The sequence below is a fragment of the Boleophthalmus pectinirostris genome, unplaced genomic scaffold (genome assembly GCF_026225935.1).
Source record: "Boleophthalmus pectinirostris isolate CB_2022bp ecotype Guang Dong unplaced genomic scaffold, ASM2622593v1 HiC_scaffold_19, whole genome shotgun sequence".
NCBI lineage: Eukaryota > Metazoa > Chordata > Actinopteri > Gobiiformes > Gobiidae > Boleophthalmus > Boleophthalmus pectinirostris.
In genome coordinates this window covers 39601299-39625192 of record NW_026571140.1, presented here as the reverse complement: position 1 = coordinate 39625192, position 23894 = coordinate 39601299, and the positions used below count along the sequence as shown (strand labels likewise).

The following is a 23894-nucleotide window of genomic DNA, read 5'->3' as shown; positions in this document are numbered from 1 at the left end:
CCTGGTTTAGTCCTGGTTCAGTCCTGGTTTAGACCTGATTTAGTCCATATACGGCGCAAAAGTCCGGCATCTTCAGTCTCTTATTGTTATTTGACAATCGACACTTATTTCGGTGAACGTAACTTTGAAGTGCTGCAATAATCATGAAACGTCTTTTTTTTAAACGCAGTAATACGGTAACGTAACAAATCACTTTAAAACGACACGTCCCAAATAACACATTACAGTTTTGAAGATCCCTTAGTTACGACGTAAAAAATAACGTAACACGAGCACTTTAATCCGTCAAACGCGTCGTACAGGAGCGGCGCGGCGGCGGCGGCGGCGGCGGCGGCGGCCTGTTGTTTCAATCTATTACACTCTCTCCGTGTTTCTCCTCGGAGCTTTTCCATATTTATCAGCTCCGTATCGACCGTCGCCGCTTCACTGATTGACAATTACGAAATGCAATAAGCGTCTCCGTCCGTCCCATCCCCAGGACGATTAGAGTCGGGGATCAGAGGTGGAGGGTCCAGGTCCGGGACTGTCCGCCGAGCCCCAACTCCCCATTATCATCTCGCCCGACGACGCTTGTACTCCATCGATCCGTGAGGCGCGCTCGACTCCCAGCGTGCGGCGCTCCTCCCGCTCCTCCGCCGTGGTCCAAGAAACACGCCGAGTATTTATCTGCCCGCCTGTCCAACCCGATTAAAGCCCCACTACGTAACTTTAAGGCCAAATATTAGATTAAAGTGTAGTAGGTTATTTTTTTAGTCTTGGTCCTGGTTTAGTCTTGGTTCAGTCCTGGTTCAGTCCTGGTTTAGTCTTGGTAATTTAGGCCTGGTTTAGTCCAGATTCGGTCTTGGTTCCGGCCTTGGTTCAGTCCCAGTTTAGTCCCGGTTTAGTCTCAGTTCAGTGCCGGTTTAGTCCTGGTTTGGTTCTGGTTCAGTCCCAGTTCTGTTCCAGTTTAGTCCCAGTTCAGTCCTGGTTCAGTCTTGGTTCAGTCCTGGTTCAGTCCTGGTTTAGTCCTGGTTAAGACCTGGTTCAGTCTTAGTTCAGTCTTGGTTCTGTCCTTGGTTCAGTCCTGGTTTAGTCTTGGTTTAGTCCTGGTTTAGTCCTGGTTCAGTCCTGGTTTAGTCTTGGTTCAGTCCTGGTTTAGTCTTGGTTCAGTCCTGCGTTTAGTCCTGGTTCAGTCCTGGTTTATCTGTTCAGTCCTGCTTTAGTCCTGGTTTAGTCTTGGTTCAGTCCTGTTTAGTCTTGGTTTAGTCTGGTTTAGTCTTGTTCAGTCCTGTTTAGTCTTGGTTCAGTCCTGTTCAGTCCTGGTTTAGTCCTGGTTAAAACCTGGTTCAGTCTTAGTTCAGTCTTGGTTTTGTCCTTGGTTCAGTCCTGGTTTAGTCTTGGTTGAGTCTGTCTTGTTTAGTCCTGTTTAGTCTGGTTCTGTCCTGGTTCAGTCTGGTTTAGTCCTGGTTCGTGGTTCAGTCCTGGTTAGTCCTGGTTTAGTCCTGTCTGTCCTTGGTTCAGTCCTGGTTTAGTCTTGGTTCAGTCCTGGTTTAGTCCTGGTTTAGTCTTGGTTCTGTCCTGGTTTAATCCCGGTTCAGTCCTGTTTAATCCGGATTCCATCCTGGTTCAGTCCCAGGTAAATCTCGGTTCAGTCCTGGTTCAGTCCTGGTTTAGTCCTGGTTTAGTCCTGGTTCAGTCCTGTTCAATCTGGATTCAGTCTTGGTTCTGTTCTTGGTTCAGCCCCGGTTTAGTCTTGGTTCAGGCTTTGGATCCACCCTAGTTTAGTCTTGGTCTAGTCCTGGTTTAATTCTGGTTTAATCCTGGTTCAGTCCCAGTTTTGTCCTGGTTCAGTCCCAGTTAAATCCTGGTTTCATCCTGATTTAGTCCCTGGTTCAGTCCCGGTTCAGTCCTGGTTCAGTCCTGGTTCAGTCCTGGTTGGAAAAAAAAAGTAAAAATCCTGCGTCCCTTTTTCTCACTAATTACAGACTGAAAATAAAAGTTGTGTATCTTTGAGGACAAAAGCGGGACATATCTGAAAGCTCGTATTGAACGCTGAAGTGCACTTTTACAGAATTATAATGGGTCAAAAAAACATGTCCTGAACGCGAACGAATAGAGGAACTGGAGTTTTGAGGAATATTTATTTGGTTAGTCATAAAAAATAAAAGGTGAAGTCTTGGTCAAACTCGGCTGGTTGGAAAGGTACAGGTGTAATTTTTTTTTTTTCCGGTCTTTTCAAACAAATTTTAGGTTTTTGGGAAAATGTTTGTTCACACTAGAAAAAGAGACGGAGATGAGGAGAACAGATATTAAAGTTAAGTACGGTTTATTGTCCTGGTTTAGTCCTGGTTCAGTCCTAGTTTAGTCCTGGCTCAGTTCTGGTTCAGACCTTGTTTAGTCCTTATTTAGTCCTGGTTCAAGCTTGTTTTAGTCCTGATTTAGTCTTAGCTCAGTCCTGGTTTAGTCCTGGTTCAGTCCTGGTTCACTCCTGGTTGAGTCCTGGTTCAGTCCTGGCTGAGTCCTGGCTGAGTCCTGGTTCAGACCTCATTTAGTCCTGGTTCAGTCCTGATTTAGTCCTTGTTTAATCCTGGTTCAGTCCTCGTTTAAACTTGGTTTAGTCCTGGTTTAGTCTTGGCTCAGTCCTGGTTGAGTCCTGGTTGAGTCCTGGTTGAGTCCTAGTTGAGTCCTGGTTGAGTCCTGGCTTGGTTCTGGTTCAGACCTGGCTTAGTCTTGATTTAGTCTAGTTTAATCCTGGTCTTGTCTTGCCTCAGTCCTGGTTGAGTCCTGGTTTAGTCTTGGCTCAGTCCTGACTGAATTCTGGTTTAGTCTTGGCGCAATCCTGGCTCAGTCCTGGTTGAGTCCTGATTTAGTCCTGATTGAAGTCTCGGTTGAGTTCTGGTTTAGTCTTGGCTCAGTCCTCGTTTACCCCTGGTTCAGTCCTGGTTTAATCGTGACTCAGTCCTTGTTCAGTCCTGGTTCAGTGCTGGTTCAGTCCTTGTTCAGTCCGGGTTCAGTCCTGGTTTAGTCTTGGTTGAGTCTTGGTTCAGTCTTGGTTTAGTCCTGGTTTAGTCCTGGTTCTGTCCTTGGTTCAGTCCTGGTTTAGTCCTGGTTCTGTCCTTGGTTCAGTCCTGGTTTAGTCCTGGTTCAGTCCTTTGATCAGTCCTGGTTTAGTCCTGGTTTAGTCTTGGTTCTGTCCTGGTTTAATCCCGGTTCAGTCCTGTTTAATCCGGATTCCGTCCTGATTCAGTCCCAGGTAAATCTCGGTTCAGTCCTGGTTTAGTCCTGTTCCAATCTGGATTCAGTCTTGGTTCTGTTCTTGGTTCAGCCCCGGTTTAGCTTTAAGGCCAAATATTAGATTAAAGTGTAGTAGGTTATTTTTTTAGTCTTGGTCCTGGTTTAGTCCTGGTTCAGTCCTGGTTCAGTCCTGGTTCAGTCCTGGTTCAGTCCTGGTTCAGTCCTGGTCCAGACCTGTCCACCCGGCGAGGCAGCGGCAGTGTCCGGTCTCTGGGTCACATCCTTCAGAGTTCACACAGTCACATGGTTCTTTACAGTCCAGACCGAAACTCCCGGACTGAAAAAACAACAACAACGACAAAGATTAAACACAATATTCACTCACACACGTCTGAGAAACACTTTAATATTAATGTGTCTAGATCTCCAAAACTCAAAACGCTCTGTCCCACCTCGTGATGTCATGAAGTTTTAAGTTTAAGTTAACATCTCCTTTTTATCTTTTGTTCAGGACAGATTGACTGAAATCATCCAAATAATTCCAGCAGTGGCATGTGGTCAGTGTTGTTAGTAACGCGTTATAAAAGTAATGAATTACTGTAACGTGTTGCTTTTTGTTGTAACGCAGTAATGTTCGGCGTTACTTACAGGGGGAAAAAATGTAATATTTTACTCAGTATAAATGTCAGTATCGCACGTTACAATGCATTTTTAACCTGGATTGAAGTGGTGGGTTTTTCGATTTTTCTTCATCCAAATTCACTAAAATCACCGCGACATCAGGAGACTCGCCCGTGTAGACGTCATGTGACCGCGAGCCAAAGAACCGGCGCAGAACTCTGCCCTCTGATACTCGATCGCTTCCAAGTTCTAGTCCAAGATTAGTCCTGGTTTGGTCCTAGTTTAGTCCTGGTTTAGTCCTGGTTCAGTTCTGGTTTTGATCTGGTTTAGTCCTGGCTTAGTTCTGGTTTAGTCCTGGTTCAATTTTGGTTTAGACCTGGTTTAGTTCTAGTTTAGTCCTGGTTTAGTCCTGGTTCAATTTTGGTTTAGACCTAGTTTAGTCCTGGTTTAGTCCTGGTTTAGTCTGGTTTAGTCCTGGTTAGTTCTGTTTAGTTTAGTTCCTGGTTTAGTTCTGGTTTAGTTCTGGTTTAGTCCTGGTTTAGTCCTGGTTTAGTTTGGTTTAGTTCCTGTTTAGTTCCTGGTTTAGTCTGGTTTAGTCTGGTTTAGTTCTGGTTTAGTCCTGGTTCAGTTTCTGGTTTAGTTCTGTTTAGTTTTTAGTTTCTGGTTTAGTTCCTGTTTAGTCCTGGTTTAGTCCTGGTTTAGTTCTGGTTTAGTTCTGGTTTAGTTCTGGTTCAGTTCTGGTTTAGTCCTTTTAGTTCTGGTTTACTGGTTTAGTTCTGGTTCTGTTTTAGTGTTTAGTCTGTTCAGTTCTGGTTTTCTGTTTGTCCTGTTTAGTTTTTAGTTCTGGTTTAGTTCTGGTTTAGTTCTGGTTCAGTCTGGTTTAGTTCTGGTTCAGTTTCTGGTTTAGACCTGGTTTAGTCCTGGTTTAGTTCTGGTTTAGTTCTGGTTAGTTCTGGTTTAGTCCTGGTTTAGTTCTGGTTCAGTTCTGGTTTAGTTCTGGTTTAGTCCTGGTTTAGTTCTGGTTTAGTCCTGGTTTAGTTCTGGTTTAGTTCCTGGTTTAGTTCTGGTTTAGTTCTGGTTTAGTTGGTTTAGTTCTGGTTCAGTTCTGGTTCAGTTCCTGGTTTAGTTCTGGTTTAGTCCTGGTTTAGTTCTGGTTTAGTTCTGTTTGTTTAGTTTAGTCCTGGTTTAGTCCTGGTTTAGTTCTGGTTTAGTCCTGGTTTAGTTCTGGTTTAGTTCTGGTTTAGTTCTGGTTTAGTCCTGGTTTAGTCTGGTTTAGTCTGGTTCAGTTCTGGTTTAGTTCTGGTTTAGTTCTGGTTTAGTTCTGGTTTAGACCTGGTTTAGTTCTGGTTTAGTCCTGGTTTAGTTCTGGTTTAGTCCTGGTTTAGTTCTGGTTTAGTTCTGGTTTAGTCCTGGTTTAGTTCTGGTTTAGTCCTGGTTTAGTTCTGGTTTAGTTCTGGTTTAGTCCTGGTTTAGTTCTGGTTTAGTTCTGGTTTAGTTCTGGTTTAGTTCCTGGTTTAGTCCTGGTTTAGTTCTGGTTCAGTTCTGGTTCAGTTCTGGTTCAGTTCTGGTTCAGACCTGGTTTAGTTCTGGTTTAGTCCTGGTTTAGTTCTGGTTTAGTCCTGGTTTAGTTCTGGTTTAGTTCTGGTTTAGTTCTGGTTTAGTTCTGGTTTAGTCTGGTTTAGTTCTGGTTTAGTCTGGTTTAGTCTGGTTCCTGGTTTAGTCCTGGTTTTAGAGTTCCTGGTTTAGTTCTGGTTCTGGTTCAGTTCTGGTTCAGTTCTGGTTTAGTTCTGGTTTAGTCCTGGTTTAGTTCTGGTTTAGTCCTGGTTTAGTTCTGGTTTAGTCCTGGTTTAGTCCTGGTTTAGTTCTGGTTTAGTCCTGGTTTAGTTCTGGTTTAGTCCTGGTTTAGTCCTGGTTTAGACCTGGTTTAGTCCTGACCCACCTGTGTGTAAAAAAAAAAAAAAAAAAAAACATGCAAAATTGACACAAAAAATGGAGCACTTCCTGTGTTACCACATGACATCACAAGGCGCATCAACAGCGTGTTTTATGTTTGAGGAAAGAACTTTTATGTGTTAATGAAATATAACCACACACAAACACAACCAAGAAACTTCTCAAGATCAACGACTCAAACATGAATAAAAACACAAATCCAGGTCGTATCTGACAAAGAAAACACATTACAAAAGCAGTATTTTCTATCTGTGTTACTCACGGGGCAGGGCAGGGTGCAGAGCTCTCCCGTCCACCCGGGGGCGCACACGCACGTCCCGTTCACCGGGTCACAGTCGGCTCCGTTCTCACACAGACACGAGTTATTACAGAAGAGCCCCCAGGAGCCGCTGGAGCAGGGCAGGGAGCAGTCCACGCCCTGCCAACCTGGAACACACCACGAACCAGGAAAAACTTCAATACAAAACTCAATCAAAGTACAATTAAAGGTTGTATGGAGGATTTTTTTTTGTTTCAAATTGTCAATGATAGATTATAGAGATGCAGTAGCCTTGTAATTATGATGACCAAAAAAAAGAGAATAAAAATTCATCAACTCTGGACGTGGTGGGGCTAAACATTTGCCAATAGATAACGACACTGCCTCGTTATCTGTGAGCTGACAGGCTGTCAATCAAACTCCCTACGTTTCTAGTGTAACTGACTTGCCTGCGCCGCCGGTACGTGGTTTACGTACGACTGTCACGCAGTCCACAGACGCAAGACGCACAGACGCTGTTTACTCCACCAACGCAACAGTTCTTAGCGGCTTTTTTTTTACCTATATCTTCCTCGCAGTTCACACAAAGTTTGTTGCAATGGCGACAAGAATCCAGGAGCAGTTCGCCGCAAAAGAAAGTCCGTTTTTGAGGTCGCTGAAAGAAGAAGACAAGGGGAAAAGCAGCGAAGCCAAACTAAGGTGATTCTTGTAGATTCATTCCAGCGATGGCGCGACTGAAGCAGACGCAGGGTCTAAAGACTGACGCACTGGTCCACAAATTACTCCTGGACAGGAAACTTCTGCTTATTATGAAAACGTACTTTATTTCCAAGAGTTAGACAAACGTTTTTCAGGACACGAAAGCGATATCCTATGTCTGAAAACGTAATTTTCAAGGCAAAGAAAGAGTCCGCTTGCTGCTGCGTGTTGTAGCTAGTTCATTCGCACTGAATCTCCGCGCAACCTTCTCTGCACCCCCTTTCCTGCTCCTCTCCCCGCTGCCCGATCCGCTCTTCCCCCTGCTCCTCACTTCTCCACCTTGTCTAACCAACACTGTAGTTAGTTGTTTACAAGTCATGTGCAGCGGCTGTAAACAAACCTGTTTGTGGCGTAAGGAGGAGGAGGGAGGAGGTGTTTTCTACGTAGGAGCTGTAGGGGAGGGGGGTGGTTTCACGCATGCGCAACATTTGAAAAAGGACAAACAGTCGCTGGATTTCTCGTTCCTTGGAAAATCCTCTATACAACCTTTAAACAGTGTTGGAGCACAATGAAGAAAAAGTAGTAAAGTACTGTAGTAAATATGTATACATTTTAGGCATCTGTACTTTACACAAGTACATTTTTAAGTGGATACGTTTTACTTTTACTTTATTACTTTTGAGAGCAGGTACGGTGGAGGATGCAGTCATTTCGTTTCACTTGGTGGTTTCACTTCATGGAAACCCTCTGACCTCGCAGCATTAGCATTCGTTCGCTGGACGGTGGGCAGGTACTTTTTTTAATTTAACCAATCGCTGCTGTTTTGTCGTGACGTAAATAATGCGCCGCTAACGGGGCTAACTGGTATATTAAGCTTTTCCCAAATCCCGTAGGAAGAAGGACAAGAACGTCTTTCCCCTTGATAAAATTCACCAAACATTCTCTTTGTTCCGGCTTTAAATCCTCGATCTCGGGAATCGTTGACAACACAGAATGTCTGGCTCTTCACTGATTGTCTGGTGCCTGAACTCACACTTTCGGGGTTTTTGCGAACCTTCTAGTGTATCTGATTCCTGATCTAGTCGCTGGAGAGAAATGAAATGGAGCGGAGGCACTAGGTGACACCAGTCTGGCCACAGAAGTGACATGGAGGATGAAGAATTGAATGGATTTAGTGATTTGGAGTGAGATGGAGAGTTTGGTAAACTTGTTCAGTTGTTTATGTTATAGTTTATCTGAAGAACTGTTCATATGTGACGTTAACAGTCTGTTCTTCTCTCTTCTATTGTTTTTACTACAACTTGCCTGTAAGGTCCAAACATTTGTGAAGCCATAGTTGGCGCTTTGTGCACCTTGTTCCACCTTTTAAAATGCCTCAATAATAAAAGAATCCACGGAGAGTGATCCAAGTGCAGTTTAAAAACTCTTGACTGAGGATTCACATACAAATACAAACAAAAAGGGGAACTTTAACGTGTAGGAGAGAAGAGGTCAAAAAACTGTCTGGCTCCACTCCACCCTCTCCTGGTGCACCTGCACACGGCTTCAATAAGGAGCCGTGGACCACAAAATAATACAAAAATTAAACATTACTTAAGTAAACTTATGATTAACACTGGGAATAATTAATTGAAAGAAAAATGTAAATATATCAAATTATTTTGTAACAAATAATCAACAAATAATCATGTTAACCATAGAGAATTACCAAACTACCAAAAAGTATGCATTTTAAGTAAATATTAAATCAAACAAAATAAGAATAATTATCACAGTAATAAAAAAACTACAAACTGGGTTTAGGCTCCCACATTGCCTTTTAAGATGAAATGTCGGTTCCTGGTCTCTAATTTTATAAAATAAATTTCCCCCCAAAAGTGCGACTTATATATGTTTTTTCTTCTTCATTACGCATTTTTTGGTTGGAGCGACTCAGTCCGGAAAATACGGTAAGTATTTTTTAATTGTCTGAGACCTGCTGAAAAGGCTGAGGGTTTATTTTTTTTAACATGTTCATGGTCTGAGCAAAGAAAAATATACAAATAAAAACGGCTAGGGAAAAAAAAAAACATTCAGGACAAATCTTAAAGCCTCATAAGAACTCAAAATCTGTGCGAAATACTTTTACTTTTTAGTCTTTAAGCACATTTTAAACAGGTACTTTAATACTTCTACTTCAGATTTTTCAAGTGATATTTTTAGTTTCACTTTTTTCTTTTCCTCTGGTATCTGTACTTTTACTTAAATAATACAAAATACTAGTACTTCTTCGGTGTACCTGATTTTTATCATCTAAAAAAACGTGAAAAACAAAACTAATTTAACTTAATTTAAAACATTTTGAGGTGGTCCAGACTTATCTTTCACTTTTTAATCCCTTCAAAGCATCGTAATCACTCAGCAGAATGAGACCGGTGCGGAGTTTTACCATAAACCTACATCAACTAGCATGCAAACGTGTACTTCTTACTCGTCAGACAATAAAACACTTTCTAAACAGAGGCAGACGGGACGCGGTGGACTTATTTTGACCTCGGGAGCTGATGTCGTGTACAAAATGAATACAGATGAGGCCTTCCCCGCTCCTGTTGCCCGATTCTGTGGGCCTGTTTAAATAGTGATGGACCAGAGAGAAGCTCGTGGAGACACAAAGAAACCGGAGAGAGTTTAAGGCCAGGTTTTAGAATCAATTTAACTGTGTAGAGCTGATGAAAAATACTTAATAGAGGTTCATTCATTTTCTGTTTAAGCTGCAAAACTGATCTCTTCACAGCGGCATTCACTAGAGCAAGCACTGAATATATTTATTTATACAAGTTTTTTTTAAAGCTATGTGACATTTATCAGCGCTATTTAGATTTTTTTTTAAGATAAGTGGAGTTATTGACTGTTCGTCTCCAGCCAACCACAGCTCAGCCTCGCCGTCAACGACCCATAGTTTAACCATGATTTAGTCCTGTTTTAGTCCTAGTTTAGGCCTTGTTATTCCTGGTTTAGTCCTGGTTTAATCCTGGTTCATTTGGGGTTTAGTCCCATAGTTTAACCATGATTTAGTCCTGTTTTAGTCCTAGTTTAGGCCTTGTTATTCCTGGTTTAGTCCTGGTTTAATCCTGGTTCATTTGGGGTTTAGTCCTATAGTTTAACCATGATTTAGTCCTGTTTTAGTCCTAATTTAAGCCGTCTTTAGTCTGGGTTTAGTCCTACTTAATTAGTCCTGGTTTAGTCCTGTTTTAGTCCTAGTGTAGATCTAGTTCAGTCAGGGTTTAGTCCTATACTTTAGCTCTGGTTTAGTCCTGTTTTATTCTTGGTTTAGTCCTAGTTTAGGACCTAGTTCAGTCGTGGTTTAGTCCTACTTAATTAGTCCTGTTTAGTCCTGTTTAGTCTTATTTTAGTCCTAGTTTAGATCTAGTTCAGTCAGGGTTTAGTCCTATACTTTAGCCCTGGTTTAGTCCTGTTTTATTCTTGGGTTTAGTCCTAGTTTAAGACCTAGTTCAGTCGTGGTTTAGTCCTATAGTTTAACCATGATTTAGTCCTGTTTTAGTCCTAGTTTAGGCCTTGTTAGTTCCTGGTTTAGTCCTGGTTTAGTCCTGGTTCATTTGGGTTTAGTCCTATAGTTTAACCATTAGTTTTAGTCCTGTTTTAGTCCTAAGTTTAAGCCGTCTTTAGTCTGGGTTTAGTCCTACTTAATTAGTCCTGGTTTAGTCCTGTTTTAGTCCTAGAGTAGATTCTAGTTCAGTCAGGGTTTAGTCCTATACTTTAGCTCTGGTTTAGTCCTGTTTAGTCCTAGTTTGGACCTAGTTCAGTCGTGGTTTAGTCCATAGTTTAACCGTGGTTTAGTCCTATTTTAGTCTTAGTTTAGGCCTTGTTACTCGGGTTTAGTCCTGGTTTAGACCTTGTTCAGTTGGGGTTTAGTCTTATAGTTTAACTGTGTTTAGTTTTTAGTCCTGGTTCAAGCCTTCTTTAGTCTGGGTTTAGTCCTACTTAATTAGTCCTGGTTTAGTCCTGTTTTCCCAGTTTAGATCTAGTTCAGCTGGGGTTTAGTCCTACTTGTTTAGACTTGTTTTAGTCCTGTTTTAGTCCTAGTTTAGACCTAGTTCAGTCGGGGGTTTAGTCCTACTTAATTAGTCCTGGTTTAGTCCTGTTTTATTCTTGGTTTAGTCCTAGTTTAGACCTAGTTCAGTCGTGGTTTAGTCCTATAGTTTAACCATGATTTAGTCCTGTTTTAGTCCTAGTTTAGGCCTTGTTATTCCGGGTTTAGTCCTGGTTTAATCCTAGTTCAGTCGTGGTTTAGTCCTATAGTTTAACCATGGTTTAGTCCTGTTTTAGTCCTAATTTAAGCCGTCTTTAGTCTGGTTTTAGAATAAATTTAACTGTGTAGAGCTGATGAAAAATACTTAATAGAGGTTCATTCATTTTCTGTTTAAGCTGCAAAACTGATCTCTTCACAGCGGCATTCACTAGAGCAAGCACTGAATATATTTATTTATACAAGTTTTTTTTAAAGCTACGTGACATTTATCAGCGCTATTTAGATTTTTTTTTAAGATAAGTGGAGTTAACTTAGTGGAGTTATTGACTGTTCGTCTCCAGCCGTCAGCGACCCAGAACCAGAAGAAAGGACACGATACTTCCTGAATACTTGTTCTCGTAAAATTTGTTGATACCAAGTACAGGTACCACCACTGGTCCCCAACCTTTTATGTCCCACAAACCAGTTTTATATCCAATAATATTTTACTGTTTTAGACCCTGTTTTAGTCCTGTTTTTAGACCTGGTTTAGACCTGGTTTAGACCTGGTTTAGACCTGGTTTAGGCCTGGTTTAGACCTGGTTCCTGGTTTTAGTCTGGTTTAGACCTGGTTTAGACCTGGTTTAGACCTGGTTTAGTCCTGGTTTAGACTCCTGGTTTANGAGGATGGATGAAGAATTGAATGGATTTAGTGATTTGGAGTGAGATGGAGAGTTTGTTAAACTTGTTCTGTTGTTTATGTTATAGTTTATCTGAAGAACTGTTCATATGTGACGTTAACAGTCTGTTCTTCTCTCTTCTATTGTTTTTACTACAACTTGCCTGTAAGGTCCAAACATTTGTGAAGCCATAGTTGACGCTTTGTGCACCTTGTTCCACCTTTTAAAATGCCTCAATAATAAAAGAATCCACGGAGAGTGATCCAAGTGCAGTTTAAAAACTCTTTACTGAGGATTCACATTATTAGGACAAACAAATACAAACAAAAAGGGGAACTTTAACGTGTAGGAGAGAAGAGGTCAAAAAACTGTCTGGCTCCACTCCACCCTCTCCTGGTGCACCTGCACACAGCTTCAATAAGGAGCCGTGGACCACAAAATAATACAAAAATTAAACATTACTTAAGTAAACTTATGATTAACACTGGGAATAATTAATTGAAAGAAAAATGTAAATATATCAAATTATTTTGTAACAAATAATCAACAAATAATCATGTTAACCATAGAGAATTACCAAACTACCAAAAAGTATGCATTTTAAGTAAATATTAAATCAAACAGAATAAGAATAATTATCACAGTAATAAAAAAACTACAAACTGGGTTTAGGCTCCCACATTGCCTTTTAAGATGAAATGTCGGTTCCTGGTCTCTAATTTTATAAAATAAATTTCCCCCCAAAAGTGCGACTTATATATGTTTTTTCTTCTTCATTACGCATTTTTTGGTTGGAGCGACTCCGTCCGGAAAATACGGTAAGTATTTTTTAATTGTCTGAGACCTGCTGAAAAGGCTGAGGGTTTTTTTTTTTAACATGTTCATGGTCTGAGCAAAGAAAAATATACAAATAAAAACGGCTAGGGAAAAAAAAAACATTCAGGACAAATCTTAAAGCCTCATAAGAACTCAAAATCTGTGCGAAATACTTTTACTTTTTAGTCTTTAAGCACATTTTAAACAGGTACTTTAATACTTCTACTTCAGATTTTTCAAGTGATATTTTTAGTTTCACTTTTTTCTTTTCCTCTGGTATCTGTACTTTTACTTAAATAATACAAAATACTAGTACTTCTTCGGTGTACCTGATTTTTACCATCTTAAATACGTGAAAAACAAAACTAATTTAACTTAATTTAAAACAGTTTGAGGTGGTCCAGACTTATCTTTCACTTTTTAATCCCTTCAAAGCATCGTAATCGCTCAGCAGAATGAGACCGGTGCGGAGTTTTACCATAAACCTACATCAACTAGCATGCAAACGTGTACTTCTTACTCGTCAGACAATAAAACACTTTCTAAACAGAGGCAGACGGGACGCGGTGGACTTATTTTGACCTCGGGAGCTGATGTCGTGTACAAAATGAATACAGATGAGGCCTTCCCCGCTCCTGTTGCCCGATTCTGTGGGCCTGTTTAAATAGTGATGGACCAGAGAGAAGCTCGTGGAGACACAAAGAAACCGGAGAGAGTTTAAGGCCAGGTTTTAGAATAAATTTAACTGTGTAGAGCTGATGAAAAATACTTAATAGAGGTTCATTCATTTTCTGTTTAAGCTGCAAAACTGATCTCTTCACAGCGGCATTCACTAGAGCAAGCAGGAATATATTTATTTATACAAGTTTTTTTTAAAGCTATGTGACATTTATCAGCGCTATTTAGATTTTTTTTTTTTAAGATTAAGTGGAGTTATTGACTGTTCGTCTCCAGCCTCAGCCTCGCCGTCAACGACCCATAGTTTAACCATGATTTAGTCCTGTTTTAGTCCTAGTTTAGGCCTTGTTATTCCTGGTTTAGTCCTGGTTTAATCCTGGTTCATTTGGGGTTTAGTCCTATAGTTTAACCATGATTTAGTCCTGTTTTAGTCCTAATTTAAGCCGTCTTTAGTCTGGGTTTAGTCCTACTTAATTAGTCCTGGTTTAGTCCTGTTTTAGTCCTAATTTAAGCCGTCTTTAGTCTGGGTTTAGTCCTACTTAATTAGTCCTGGTTTAGTCCTGTTTTAGTCCTAGTGTAGATCTAGTTCAGTCAGGGTTTAGTCCTATACTTTAGCTCTGGTTTAGTCCTGTTTTAGTCCTAGTTTGGACCTAGTTCAGTCGTGGTTTAGTCCCATAGTTTAACCGTGGTTTAGTCCTATTTTAGTCTTAGTTTAGGCCTTGTTACTCCGGGTTTAGTCCTGGTTTAGACCTTGTTCAGTTGGGGTTTAGTCTTATAGTTTAACTGTGGTTTAGTCCCGTTTTAGTCCTAGTTCAAGCCTTCTTTAGTCTGAGTTTAGTCCTACTTAATTAGTCCTGGTTTAGTCCTATTGTAGTCCTAGTTTAGTCCCTTGTTATTATGGGTTTAGTCTTGTTTTAGTCCTGGTTTAAGCCTTCTTTAATCTGGGTTTAGTCCTACTTAATTAGTCCCAGTTTAGTTCTGGTTTAGCCCTAGTTTAGACCTCGTTCAGTTGGGGTTTAGTCTTATAGTTTAACTGTGTTTTAGTTCTGGTTTAGTCCTGGTTTAAGCCTTCTTTAATCTGGGTTTAGTCCTACTTAATTAGTCCTGATTAGTCCTGTTTTAGTCCCAGTTTAGATCTAGTTCAGCTGGGGTTTAGTCCTACTTGTTTAGACTTGTTTTAGTCCTGTTTTAGTCCTAGTTTAGACCTAGTTCAGTCGGGGTTTAGTCCTACTTAATTAGTCCTGGTTTAGTCCTGTTTTATTCTTGGTTTAGTCCTAGTTTAGACCTAGTTCAGTCGTGGTTTAGTCCTATAGTTTAACCATGATTTAGTCCTGTTTTAGTCCTAGTTTAGGCCTTGTTATTCCGGGTTTAGCCCTGGTTTAATCCTAGTTCAGTCGTGGTTTAGTCCTATAGTTTAACCATGGTTTAGTCCTGTTTTAGTCCTAATTTAAGCCGTCTTTAGTCTGGTTTTAGAATAAATTTAACTGTGTAGAGCTGATGAAAAATACTTAATAGAGGTTCATTCATTTTCTGTTTAAGCTGCAAAACTGATCTCTTCACAGCGGCATTCACTAGAGCAAGCACTGAATATATTTATTTATACAAGTTTTTTTTAAAGCTACGTGACATTTATCAGCGCTATTTAGATTTTTTTTTAAGATAAGTGGAGTTATTGACTGTTCGTCTCCAGCCGTCAGCGACCCAGAACCAGAAGAAAGGACACGATACTTCCTGAATACTTGTTCTCGTAAAATTTGTTGATACCAAGTACAGGTACCACCACTGGTCCCCAACCTTTTATGTCCCACAAACCAGTTTTATATCCAATAATATTTTACTGTTTTAGACCCTGTTTTAGTCCTGTTTTTAGACCTGGTTTAGTTCTGGTTTAGACCTGGTTTAGGCCTGGTTTAGGCCTGGTTTAGACCTGGTTTAGACCTGGTTTAGTTCTGGTTTAGTCCTGGTTTAGACCTGATTTAGACCTGGTTTAGACCACCTGGTTTAGACCTCCTGGTTTAGATCTGGTTTAGGCCTTGTTTAGACCTGGTTTAGACCTCCTGGTTTAGTCCTGGTTTAGATCTGGTTTAGTCCTGGTTTAGTCCTGGTTTAGATCTGGTTTAGTCCTGGTTTAGGCCTGGTTTAGGCCTGGTTTAGACCTGGTTTAAGCCTGGTTTAGGCCTGGTTTAGACCTGGTTTAGGCCTGGTTTAGGCCTGGTTTAAGCCTGGTTTAGTCCTGGTTTAAGCCTGGTTTAGACCTGGTTTAGTCCTGGTTTAGGCCTGGTTTAAGCCTGGTTTAGCCCTGGTTTAGTTCTGGTTTAGACCTGGTTTAGTCCTGGTTTAGTCCTGGTTTAGGCCTGGTTTAGACCTGGTTTAGTCCTGGTTTAGGCCTGGTTTAGACCTGGTTTAAGCCTGGTTTAAGCCTGGTTTAGTCCTGGTTTAGTTCTGGCTTAGACCTGGTTTAGTCCTGGTTTGGTCCTGGTTTAGACCTGGTTTAGACCTGGTTTAGACCTGGTTTAGTCCTGGTTTAGACCTGGTTTAGTCCTGGTTTAGTCCTGGTTTAGTTCTGGTTTAGACCTGGTTTAGTCCTGGTTTAGTCCTGGTTTAGTTCTGGTTTAGACCTGGTTTAGACCTCCTAGGTTAGTCCTGGTTTAGTCCTGGTTTAGTTCTGGTTTAGACCTGGTTTAGACCTCCTAGTTTAGTCCTGGTTTAGTCCTGGTTTAGTCCTGGTTTAGTTCTGGTTTAGACCTGGTTTAGTCCTGGTTTAGTCCTGGTTTAGTTCTGGTTTAGACCTGGTTTAGACCTCCTAGTTTAGTCCTGGTTTAGTCCTGGTTTAGTTCTGGTTTAGACCTGGTTTAGACCTCCTAGTTTAGTCCTGGTTTAGTCCTGGTTTAGTTCTGGTTTAGACCTGGTTTAGACCTCCTAGTTTAGTCCTGGTTTAGTCCTGGTTTAGTCCTGGTTTAGTCCTGGTTTAGTTCTGGTTTAGACCTGGTTTAGACCTCCTAGTTTAGACCTGGTTTAGTCCTGGTTTAGTTCCTGGTTTAGACCTGGTTTAGTCCTGGTTTAGTCCTGGTTTAGACCTGGTTTAGTCCTGGTTTAGACCTGGTTTAGTCCCTGGTTTAGACCTGGTTTAGTCCTGGTTTAGTCCTGGTTTAGTTCTGGTTTAGACCTGGTTTAGACCTGGTTTAGACCTGGTTTAGACCTGGTTTAGTCCTGGTTTAGACCTGGTTTTAGACCTGGTTTAGTCCTGGTTTAGACCTGGTTTAGACCTGGTTTAGTCCTGGTTTAGACCTGGTTTAGACCTCCTAGTTTAGACCTGGTTTAGACCTGGTTTAGACCTGGTTTAGACCTGGTTTAGTCCTGGTTTAGACCTGGTTTAGTCCTGGTTTAGACCTGGTTTAGTCCTGGTTTAGTCCTGGTTTAGTCCTGGTTTAGACCTGGTTTAGACCTGGTTTAGACCTGGTTTAGACCTCCTAGTTTAGTCCTGGTTTAGTCCTGGTTTAGCCCTGGTTTAGCCCTGGTTTAGTTCTGGTTTAGACCTGGTTTAGTCCTGGTTTAGTCCTGGTTTAGACCTGGTTTAGACCTGGTTTAGACCTGGTTTAGACCTCCTAGTTTAGTCCTGGTTTAGTCCTGGTTTAGCCCTGGTTTAGCCCTGGTTTAGTTCTGGTTTAGACCTGGTTTAGTCCTGGTTTAGTCCTGGTTTAGTCCTGGTTTAGCCCTGGTTTAGACCTGGTTTAGTCCTGGTTTAGTTCTGGTTTAGTCCTGGTTTAGCCTGGTTTAGACCTGGTTTAGTCCTGGTTTAGTTCTGGTTTAGAGGCATGACGTAAGGGAGGAGGGACGGTCGGCTCAGTGTTTGGGTTCATAATGGAGCTCAACAGTATTTTATTTTTCTGATAGAAAAATAAAATAAAAAGTTTGAAAGCTCAAGGTTCAGCAGCTCTGTGGTAATGAATGACCACAAATGTTATAAACTGCAAAGTTATTAAAACTTTTCACTAAATCTTGAGTTTTAAATGTTCTTTTTGGACTTAAAAAAAACACAAAAAAACCCAAAAAACACATGGACATTTCTTTGTTCCATGTGTAATATTTAAGTTTTTAGAAAAGTATGGGAGATGGAAATGGGAAAAATCAATGGAAAAGTGATTGAAACCAGAGCTTTTATTTCTTCTTTTTTTGTTTTCTTGGTGCATACCTTCTTTGCAGAGACAGGAGCCGTCGATGTGGGAGCAGGACAGGTGATTCTGACAGGTGCAGGAGGAGGTGCAGTTTGTTCCGTACAGACCAGGAGGGCAGCTCAGGGAACAGTCTTCACCCTGAAAAACAAAAACAACAACAACAACAACAACAACAAAATAGTATTACAAACCAGAGATTTACGTACTTATTGGTTTTATAAATAACAACATTAACTCATTTAATATTGTAAAGTCTGGAGGGTTGGTGGTTCAATTCCAGCTTAGTATCCCCGTGTGATGCTGAATAACGCAATGTAAAGCTTTAAAGAAGGGATATTATGCAACTGGAGGCACTGCTCTGTCTGAAGCTTTGTTACTCAAAATAAACTTTAAAGAGACAGTAAAATTCCGCTGCTGCTGAGAAAATAATCCCTCAACATGCGACGATTCACGCGATGCAAGGTTAGTTTTATTTCAAACATTATTATATCAACACAGACATTTACATCCACAGTCTGGTGCAGTGGCAGAGGCAAAAATCTGGGGGCCCTAGGTGAACTTGGGTTTGGGGCCCTCACTATAATGCACGTAATGTAATGTTTGTTTTTTTTTACTATATTTATTGTCTGTTTTTCCTTGCCTCAAGTGGAGGAGTTCAAGTATCTCGGGGTCTTGTTCACGAGTGAGGGGAGGACGGAGCGTGTGATTGACAGGTGGATCGGTGCAGCGTCGGCAGTGATGCGGTCGCTGTATCGGACCGTTTTGTTGAAGAGGGTCTCGATTTACCGTCAGTCTTCGTTCCTACTCTCACCTATGGTCATGAGCTCTGGGTAGTGACCGAAAGGACGAGATCGCAGATACAAGCGCTCGAAATAAGTTTCCTTCGCAGGGTGACTGGGCGCTCCCTTAAAGACAGGGTGAGGAGCTCAGTCACACGGGAGGAGCTCGGAGTAGAACCGCTGCTCCTCCACATCCAGAGGAGCGGCTGAGGCTCGAGCATCTGTTCCGGATGCCTCCTGGGCGTCTCCCTCAGGAGGTGTTCTGGGCATGTCCCACCGGGAGGAGGAGCTGGAGGGACTATGTCTCTGGCCTGGGAACACCTTGGGGTCCCCACGGAGGAGCTGGACGACGTGTCTGGGGTGAAGGAAGTCTGGGAGTCCCTGCTTAGACTGTTGCCCCAGATAAGCGGAAGAAAATAGATGGATGGTCTGTTTTTCCCCATTGTTCTTGAGACATGCACATCTCTATTTATTTTAATTATGGTGGATTGGAAACTTGTCTTATTATTATTTCGGTCGCCTACGAGAAAACCAGAGCTGATAGAAGCTTTATTTTTTTACTACTACAATTACACTTAACAACAACAACAACAACAGATTTTATGAATTGGGCGTCTTTGTGGACACTCAAGGTTGCCTTACAACAACATAAACAAGTTAAAAACATACAGTTAAAGTGGGACAGTATTTTATTTTATTGATTGTATTTAATTTAATTTCCTTACATATGATTATTATTTTTTTTCTTATGATTATTGTTTAAAACTACTCTCATTTATTGTCATAGTAAGAGAAAATCTAATTGCACTGAGGCTTTGGCCATTAGTGTCACTGAGGGTAATTGGTTGGGGGCCCCTCCAGGTTTGGGGGCCCTAAGCAGCTGCCTGTTTTTGCCTAATGGTAGCTCCGCCTCTGGTCTGGTGTTATGATAGATTTGCTTTGGGTGCTTTGTCGAGTGGGTAAAACGAGTGTCTCCACACGTCTCCAACACTCTGGCTCACGAGGAAATGAGGCTCTATGTCCAAAATTCCGGACTGTCCCTTTAATCTAAGTTTTGTTTGAACACAATCTGACCAGAAAGAGCTGAGTTGGCTGAAACTGATTTGTGCAGTTAAACAAATCCCTCTGACATAACATTAGTTTTTCAGTTTGTTTACTTTTTTTTGGTCGAAAATCAAACTCCAAAACAGAACTACAAACTCTGAAATTGATCCCAGAGTCTTGAAAATGCCCCGTTTAAATCCATCTTGAATTTTTTCTCGAGTTTCAGACTATATTAATTTATTATTTGGCTGCCTTTGCTATTGTGTGCATCGCGTCAACACAGTCACGGATGAACATTTCACCATAGACATACATGCAGAACCCTCACTAGCAAGGTGTCACTGCAAATAATGGTTCATTCCTGGTTTAGTCCTGATTTAGACCTAGTTCAGTTGGGGTTTAGTCCTGTTTTGGTCCCGTTTTAGTCCTAGTTTAGACTTTGTTTAGTCTGGGTTTAGTCGTACTTGTTTAACCCTGGTTTAGTCCTGTTTTATTCACAGTTTAGGCCTGGTTTAGTCCTGGTTTAGTTCTGTTTTAGTCCTGTTTTAGTCCTACTTTAGAAGTAGTTCAGTTGGGGTTTAGTCCTACTGGTTAGCCCTGTTTTAGTCCTGTTTTAGTCCTAGTTTAGATCTAGTTCAATCAGGGTTTAGTCCTATACTTTAGCTCTGGTTTAGTCCTGTTTTAGTCCTAGTTTAGCCCTAGTTCAGTCGGGGTTTAATCTACTTGTTTAGCCCTGGTTTAGTCCCGTTTTAGTCTCAGTTTAGGCCTGGTTTAGTCCTGTTTTAGTCCTATTTTAGTCCCAGTTTAGACCTAGTTCAGTCGGGGTTTAGTCCCATAGTTTAACCATGATTTAGTCCTGTTTTAGTCCTAATTTAAGCAGTTTTTAGTCTGGGTTTAGTCCTACTTAATTAGTCCTGGTTTAGTCCTGTTTTAGTCCTAGTGTAGATCTAGTTCAGTCAGGGTTTAGTCCTATACTTTAGCTCTGGTTTAGTCCTGGTTTAGTCCTAGTTTGGACCTAGTTCAGTCGTGGTTTAGTCCCATAGTTTAACCGTGGTTTAGTCCTATTTTAGTTTTAGTTTAGACCTTGTTATTCCTGGTTTAGACCTTGTTCAGTTGGGGTTTAGTCTTATAGTTTAACTGTGGTTTAGTCCCGTTTTAGTCCTAGTTCAAGCCTTCTTTAGTCTGAGTTTAGTCCTACTTAATTAGTCCTGGTTTAGTCCTATTTTAGTCCTAGTTTAGTCCTTGTTATTATGGGTTTAGTCTTGTTTTAGTCCTAGTTCAAGCCTTCTTTAGTCTGAGTTTAGTCCTACTTAATTAGTCCTGGTTTAGTCCTATTTTAGTCCTAGTTTAGTCCTTGTTATTATGGGTTTAGCCTTGTTTTAGTCCTGGTTTAAGCCTTCTTTAATCTGGGTTTAGTCCTACTTAATTAGTCCCAGTTTAGTTCTGGTTTAGCCCTAGTTTAGACCTCGTTCAGTTGGGGTTTAGTCTTATAGTTTAACTGTGTTTTAGTTCTGGTTTAGTCCTAGTTTAAGCCTTCTTTAGTCTGGGTTTAGCCCTACTTAATTAGTCCTGGTTTAGTCCTATTTTAGTCCTAGTTTAGTCCTTGTTATTATGGGTTTAGTCTTGTTTTAGTCCTGGTTTAAGCCTTCTTTAATCTGGGTTTAGTCCTACTTAATTAGTCCCAGTTTAGTTCTGGTTTAGCCCTAGTTTAGACCTCGTTCAGTTGGGGTTTAGTCTTATAGTTTAACTGTGTTTTAGTTCTGGTTTAGTCCTAGTTTAAGCCGTCTTTAGTCTGGGTTTAGCCCTACTTAATTAGTCCTGGTTTAGTCCTGTTTTAGTCCCAGTTTAGATCTAGTTCAGCTGGGGTTTAGTCCTACTTGTTTAGACTTGTTTTAGTCCTGTTTTAGTCCTAGTTTAGATCTAGTTCAGTCGGGGTTTAGTCCTACTTAATTAGTCCTGGTTTAGTCCTGTTTTAGTCTTATTTTAGTCCTAGTTTAGATCTAGTTCAGTCAGGGTTTAGTCCTATACTTTAGCTCTGGTTTAGTCCTGTTTTAGTCCTGTTTTATTCTTGGTTTAGTCCTAGTTTAGACCTAGTTCAGTCGTGGTTTAGTCCTATAGTTTAACCATGATTTAGTAATGTTTTAGTCCTAGTTTAGGCCTTGTTATTCCGGGTTTAGCCCTGGTTTAATCCTAGTTCAGTCATGGTTTAGTCCTATACTTTAGCTCTGGTTTAGTCCTGTTTTAGTCCTAGTTTGGACCTAGTTCAGTCATGGTTTTGTCCCATAGTTTAACAGTATTTTAGTCCTATTTTAGTCTTAGTTTAGGCCTTGTTACTCCGGGTTTAGTCCTGGTTTAGACCTCGTTCAGTTAGGGTTTAGTCTTATAGTTTAACTGTGGTTTAGTCCTGTTTTAGTCCTGGTTTAGTCCTAGTTCAAGCCTTCTTTAGTCTGGGTTTAGTCCTACGTTTCTGAATCCTGTTTTACACATGTAGAACTCTCCTCTAGCAACGCGTCTCTGCCAATAATACCCGTTTTATTATGATTACGAGCAAGAGTGGGCTCCCGTAGTTGCGTTGTGCGTTGGATCTGTATTCTGCGCACCGTCCTCACTCATCACTGGACACTTTAATGCGACTGATGTTACACTATGGGACTTAATGATGCCACAGCCCGCAACGATTAGCACTATAGCTGCTCTTATGCTATAGGAGAATAAAGGCTTCACTGGAGACCGGAGACTGGACGGAATCTTAAGCGTCTTTGTCAATTTCAAGGTGAACGTCACAACAACAGACCGCGCTCGGGCACTTAAACGCGCCGTGATATACTATTCACGATGCTCTGAAAACATTATCCTTGGAATTTCATTTGCTATCATTTAAATAAGATGATGTGAGGTATGAATGTTGAAAAGAAAGTTATGAAAGTTATGATATGAATGTTGAATGAATGAATGAGTGCACACACATGCACATCAATAACATATACATGATCAAATGGAGGATCCCGGTTTCTTGACATAATCTTGCAAATGCGCAAGCGCAAAAATGAACTTAAATCAATTTCGTAAACCAGGAAAAATACAAACCGTGAGCTCCTTTAGCATAAGAAGCTAAGGAGCTTTGAGATCTCCCACAATCCACTGTGCAGATTCTTCATTAAAATCTTCTGCATAAATAAACTCAACTTTACAACATATAAACCATAAACACTATAGACACATCAGCCCGTTTGATCAGATAATTCAGCTCTGATCACATTTGTTTACGTTTTACAGAAACGAAACTTAAGACCGCATCGCTAATTAGCATAAACTGTTAGCGGCGATAAAAACAACTCGCTCCTTGTGCCGCTGATGCGATCAGGTTCTGTCGGACTAAATGACATGACTCTGTGGATTATGTGTGTTATTTCTGTGACAGAAGAGGTGCTGATGATGGTGAGGGTTGTTCTGTGTGTGTTACAGTATAGGAGATAGTTCATGTTTTAGCTTTTCAGCGTCACACGAGTGCAGATTGTACGTGTGCAGGTTTAGCGCAGCTCTTTATTTTACAGTCATTTTACTCGTTTGGTCACTTTATTTATGTTGGTCGCTACTGTTGTGGTGAAAAGACTGGAAAGTGTCTTTTGGACGCATGCGACTCAACTTTATGTTGCAGTAATCGGGATACTGTGTTTACATGCCACAAGTATCCCGGTTACTATCAGAATAAACCAGCTACAGTATCACGGTTTCTAATAACCGGGTTACTGAAACCGGGATACTGCGTATACATGCACCATCAAGAAACCAGGATACTCCAAAAACCCGATCATAACCGGGTTATTGATGTGCATGTAAACACACTCAGTGAAATGTATTTGTCTAAAACATGAACAAAAACAACTTAAAAAAAAAAAGTAAAATAACATTCAGCAAGTCAAGAGGCTCATTCTGGTTCCTAATTTTTTCATGGTCAACATATTTTTCAATTATAAGTTATAAGTTACAATTGGTTAACAATACATCGTTTAATGAAATATTAAAAGCTAAATTAAATATTTTCCATTAAACTTGTACTCTATAAAGTTGGTCATGTACAAGAGGACTGGGGATTAGGCCAGGGGACCTCTGGGCCGAGCCCCAAAACCAGGTCTGGGGCTGCAGGCTCCAAACGAATTAAAATCTTATTCATTTTAAACGAAATTGTATTTCAGTTTTGTTTTGTGAAACAGTGTCCCAGCATTTCACTTTTAAGATATATCTTACATAACCCAGTGAAAAACCTGTGAGTAAAATATGGATGATAAAATAATGGTTGTGTTCAGTTTGTGTTAAATTTGACTTCATCTGATAACAGGGGAAACTCAGGCTGCGTTTATATGATGACGGTCTGAACAGAAGACGCAAAAGTGGCATGGTATCTTCACTTTTTATTCCACATTTAGACGAGCATTTTTGGGAGTAAATATGTGTATGCATGTCAGGCGGCTCGTGGTGACGCTCGGTGGTGATGTATGCGACGTAAACGTGTACACGACCTGAGCAGATCTGACCAGAGTTTTGCGTCTTGGGCAGTGTAGACAGACGGAAACGCTACAGGGGAGCATATTCAACTTTTCCACTCTGGAGGTGGTTTCAGATTTTTTGGTTTCAGAGTTTTTAAGCCCCAAAAACGCCTTCACCGTCTAAATGAAAGACACTTTCGATAAAATATTTTATCATTTTAACCCACAAGTGTTCTGATGTAAACAGAACATTACAACATTT

The 23894-nt window shown here is 40.8% G+C and overlaps 1 protein-coding gene across 1 annotated transcript in view; it reads right to left on the bottom strand.

Moving 5' to 3' along the window:
* LOC110162155 (multiple epidermal growth factor-like domains protein 11) overlaps window positions 1-23894 on the bottom strand; it is a 265012-nt gene that overhangs the window by 53371 nt on the left and 187747 nt on the right. The window contains exons 10-12 of the mRNA XM_055154873.1: window positions 17340-17460; window positions 6050-6213; window positions 3448-3550 (exon numbers count right to left, since the gene is read on the bottom strand). Of these exons, the coding sequence (XP_055010848.1) occupies window positions 3448-3550; window positions 6050-6213; window positions 17340-17460 (388 nt within the window). The remainder of the gene's footprint in view (window positions 1-3447; window positions 3551-6049; window positions 6214-17339; window positions 17461-23894) is intronic.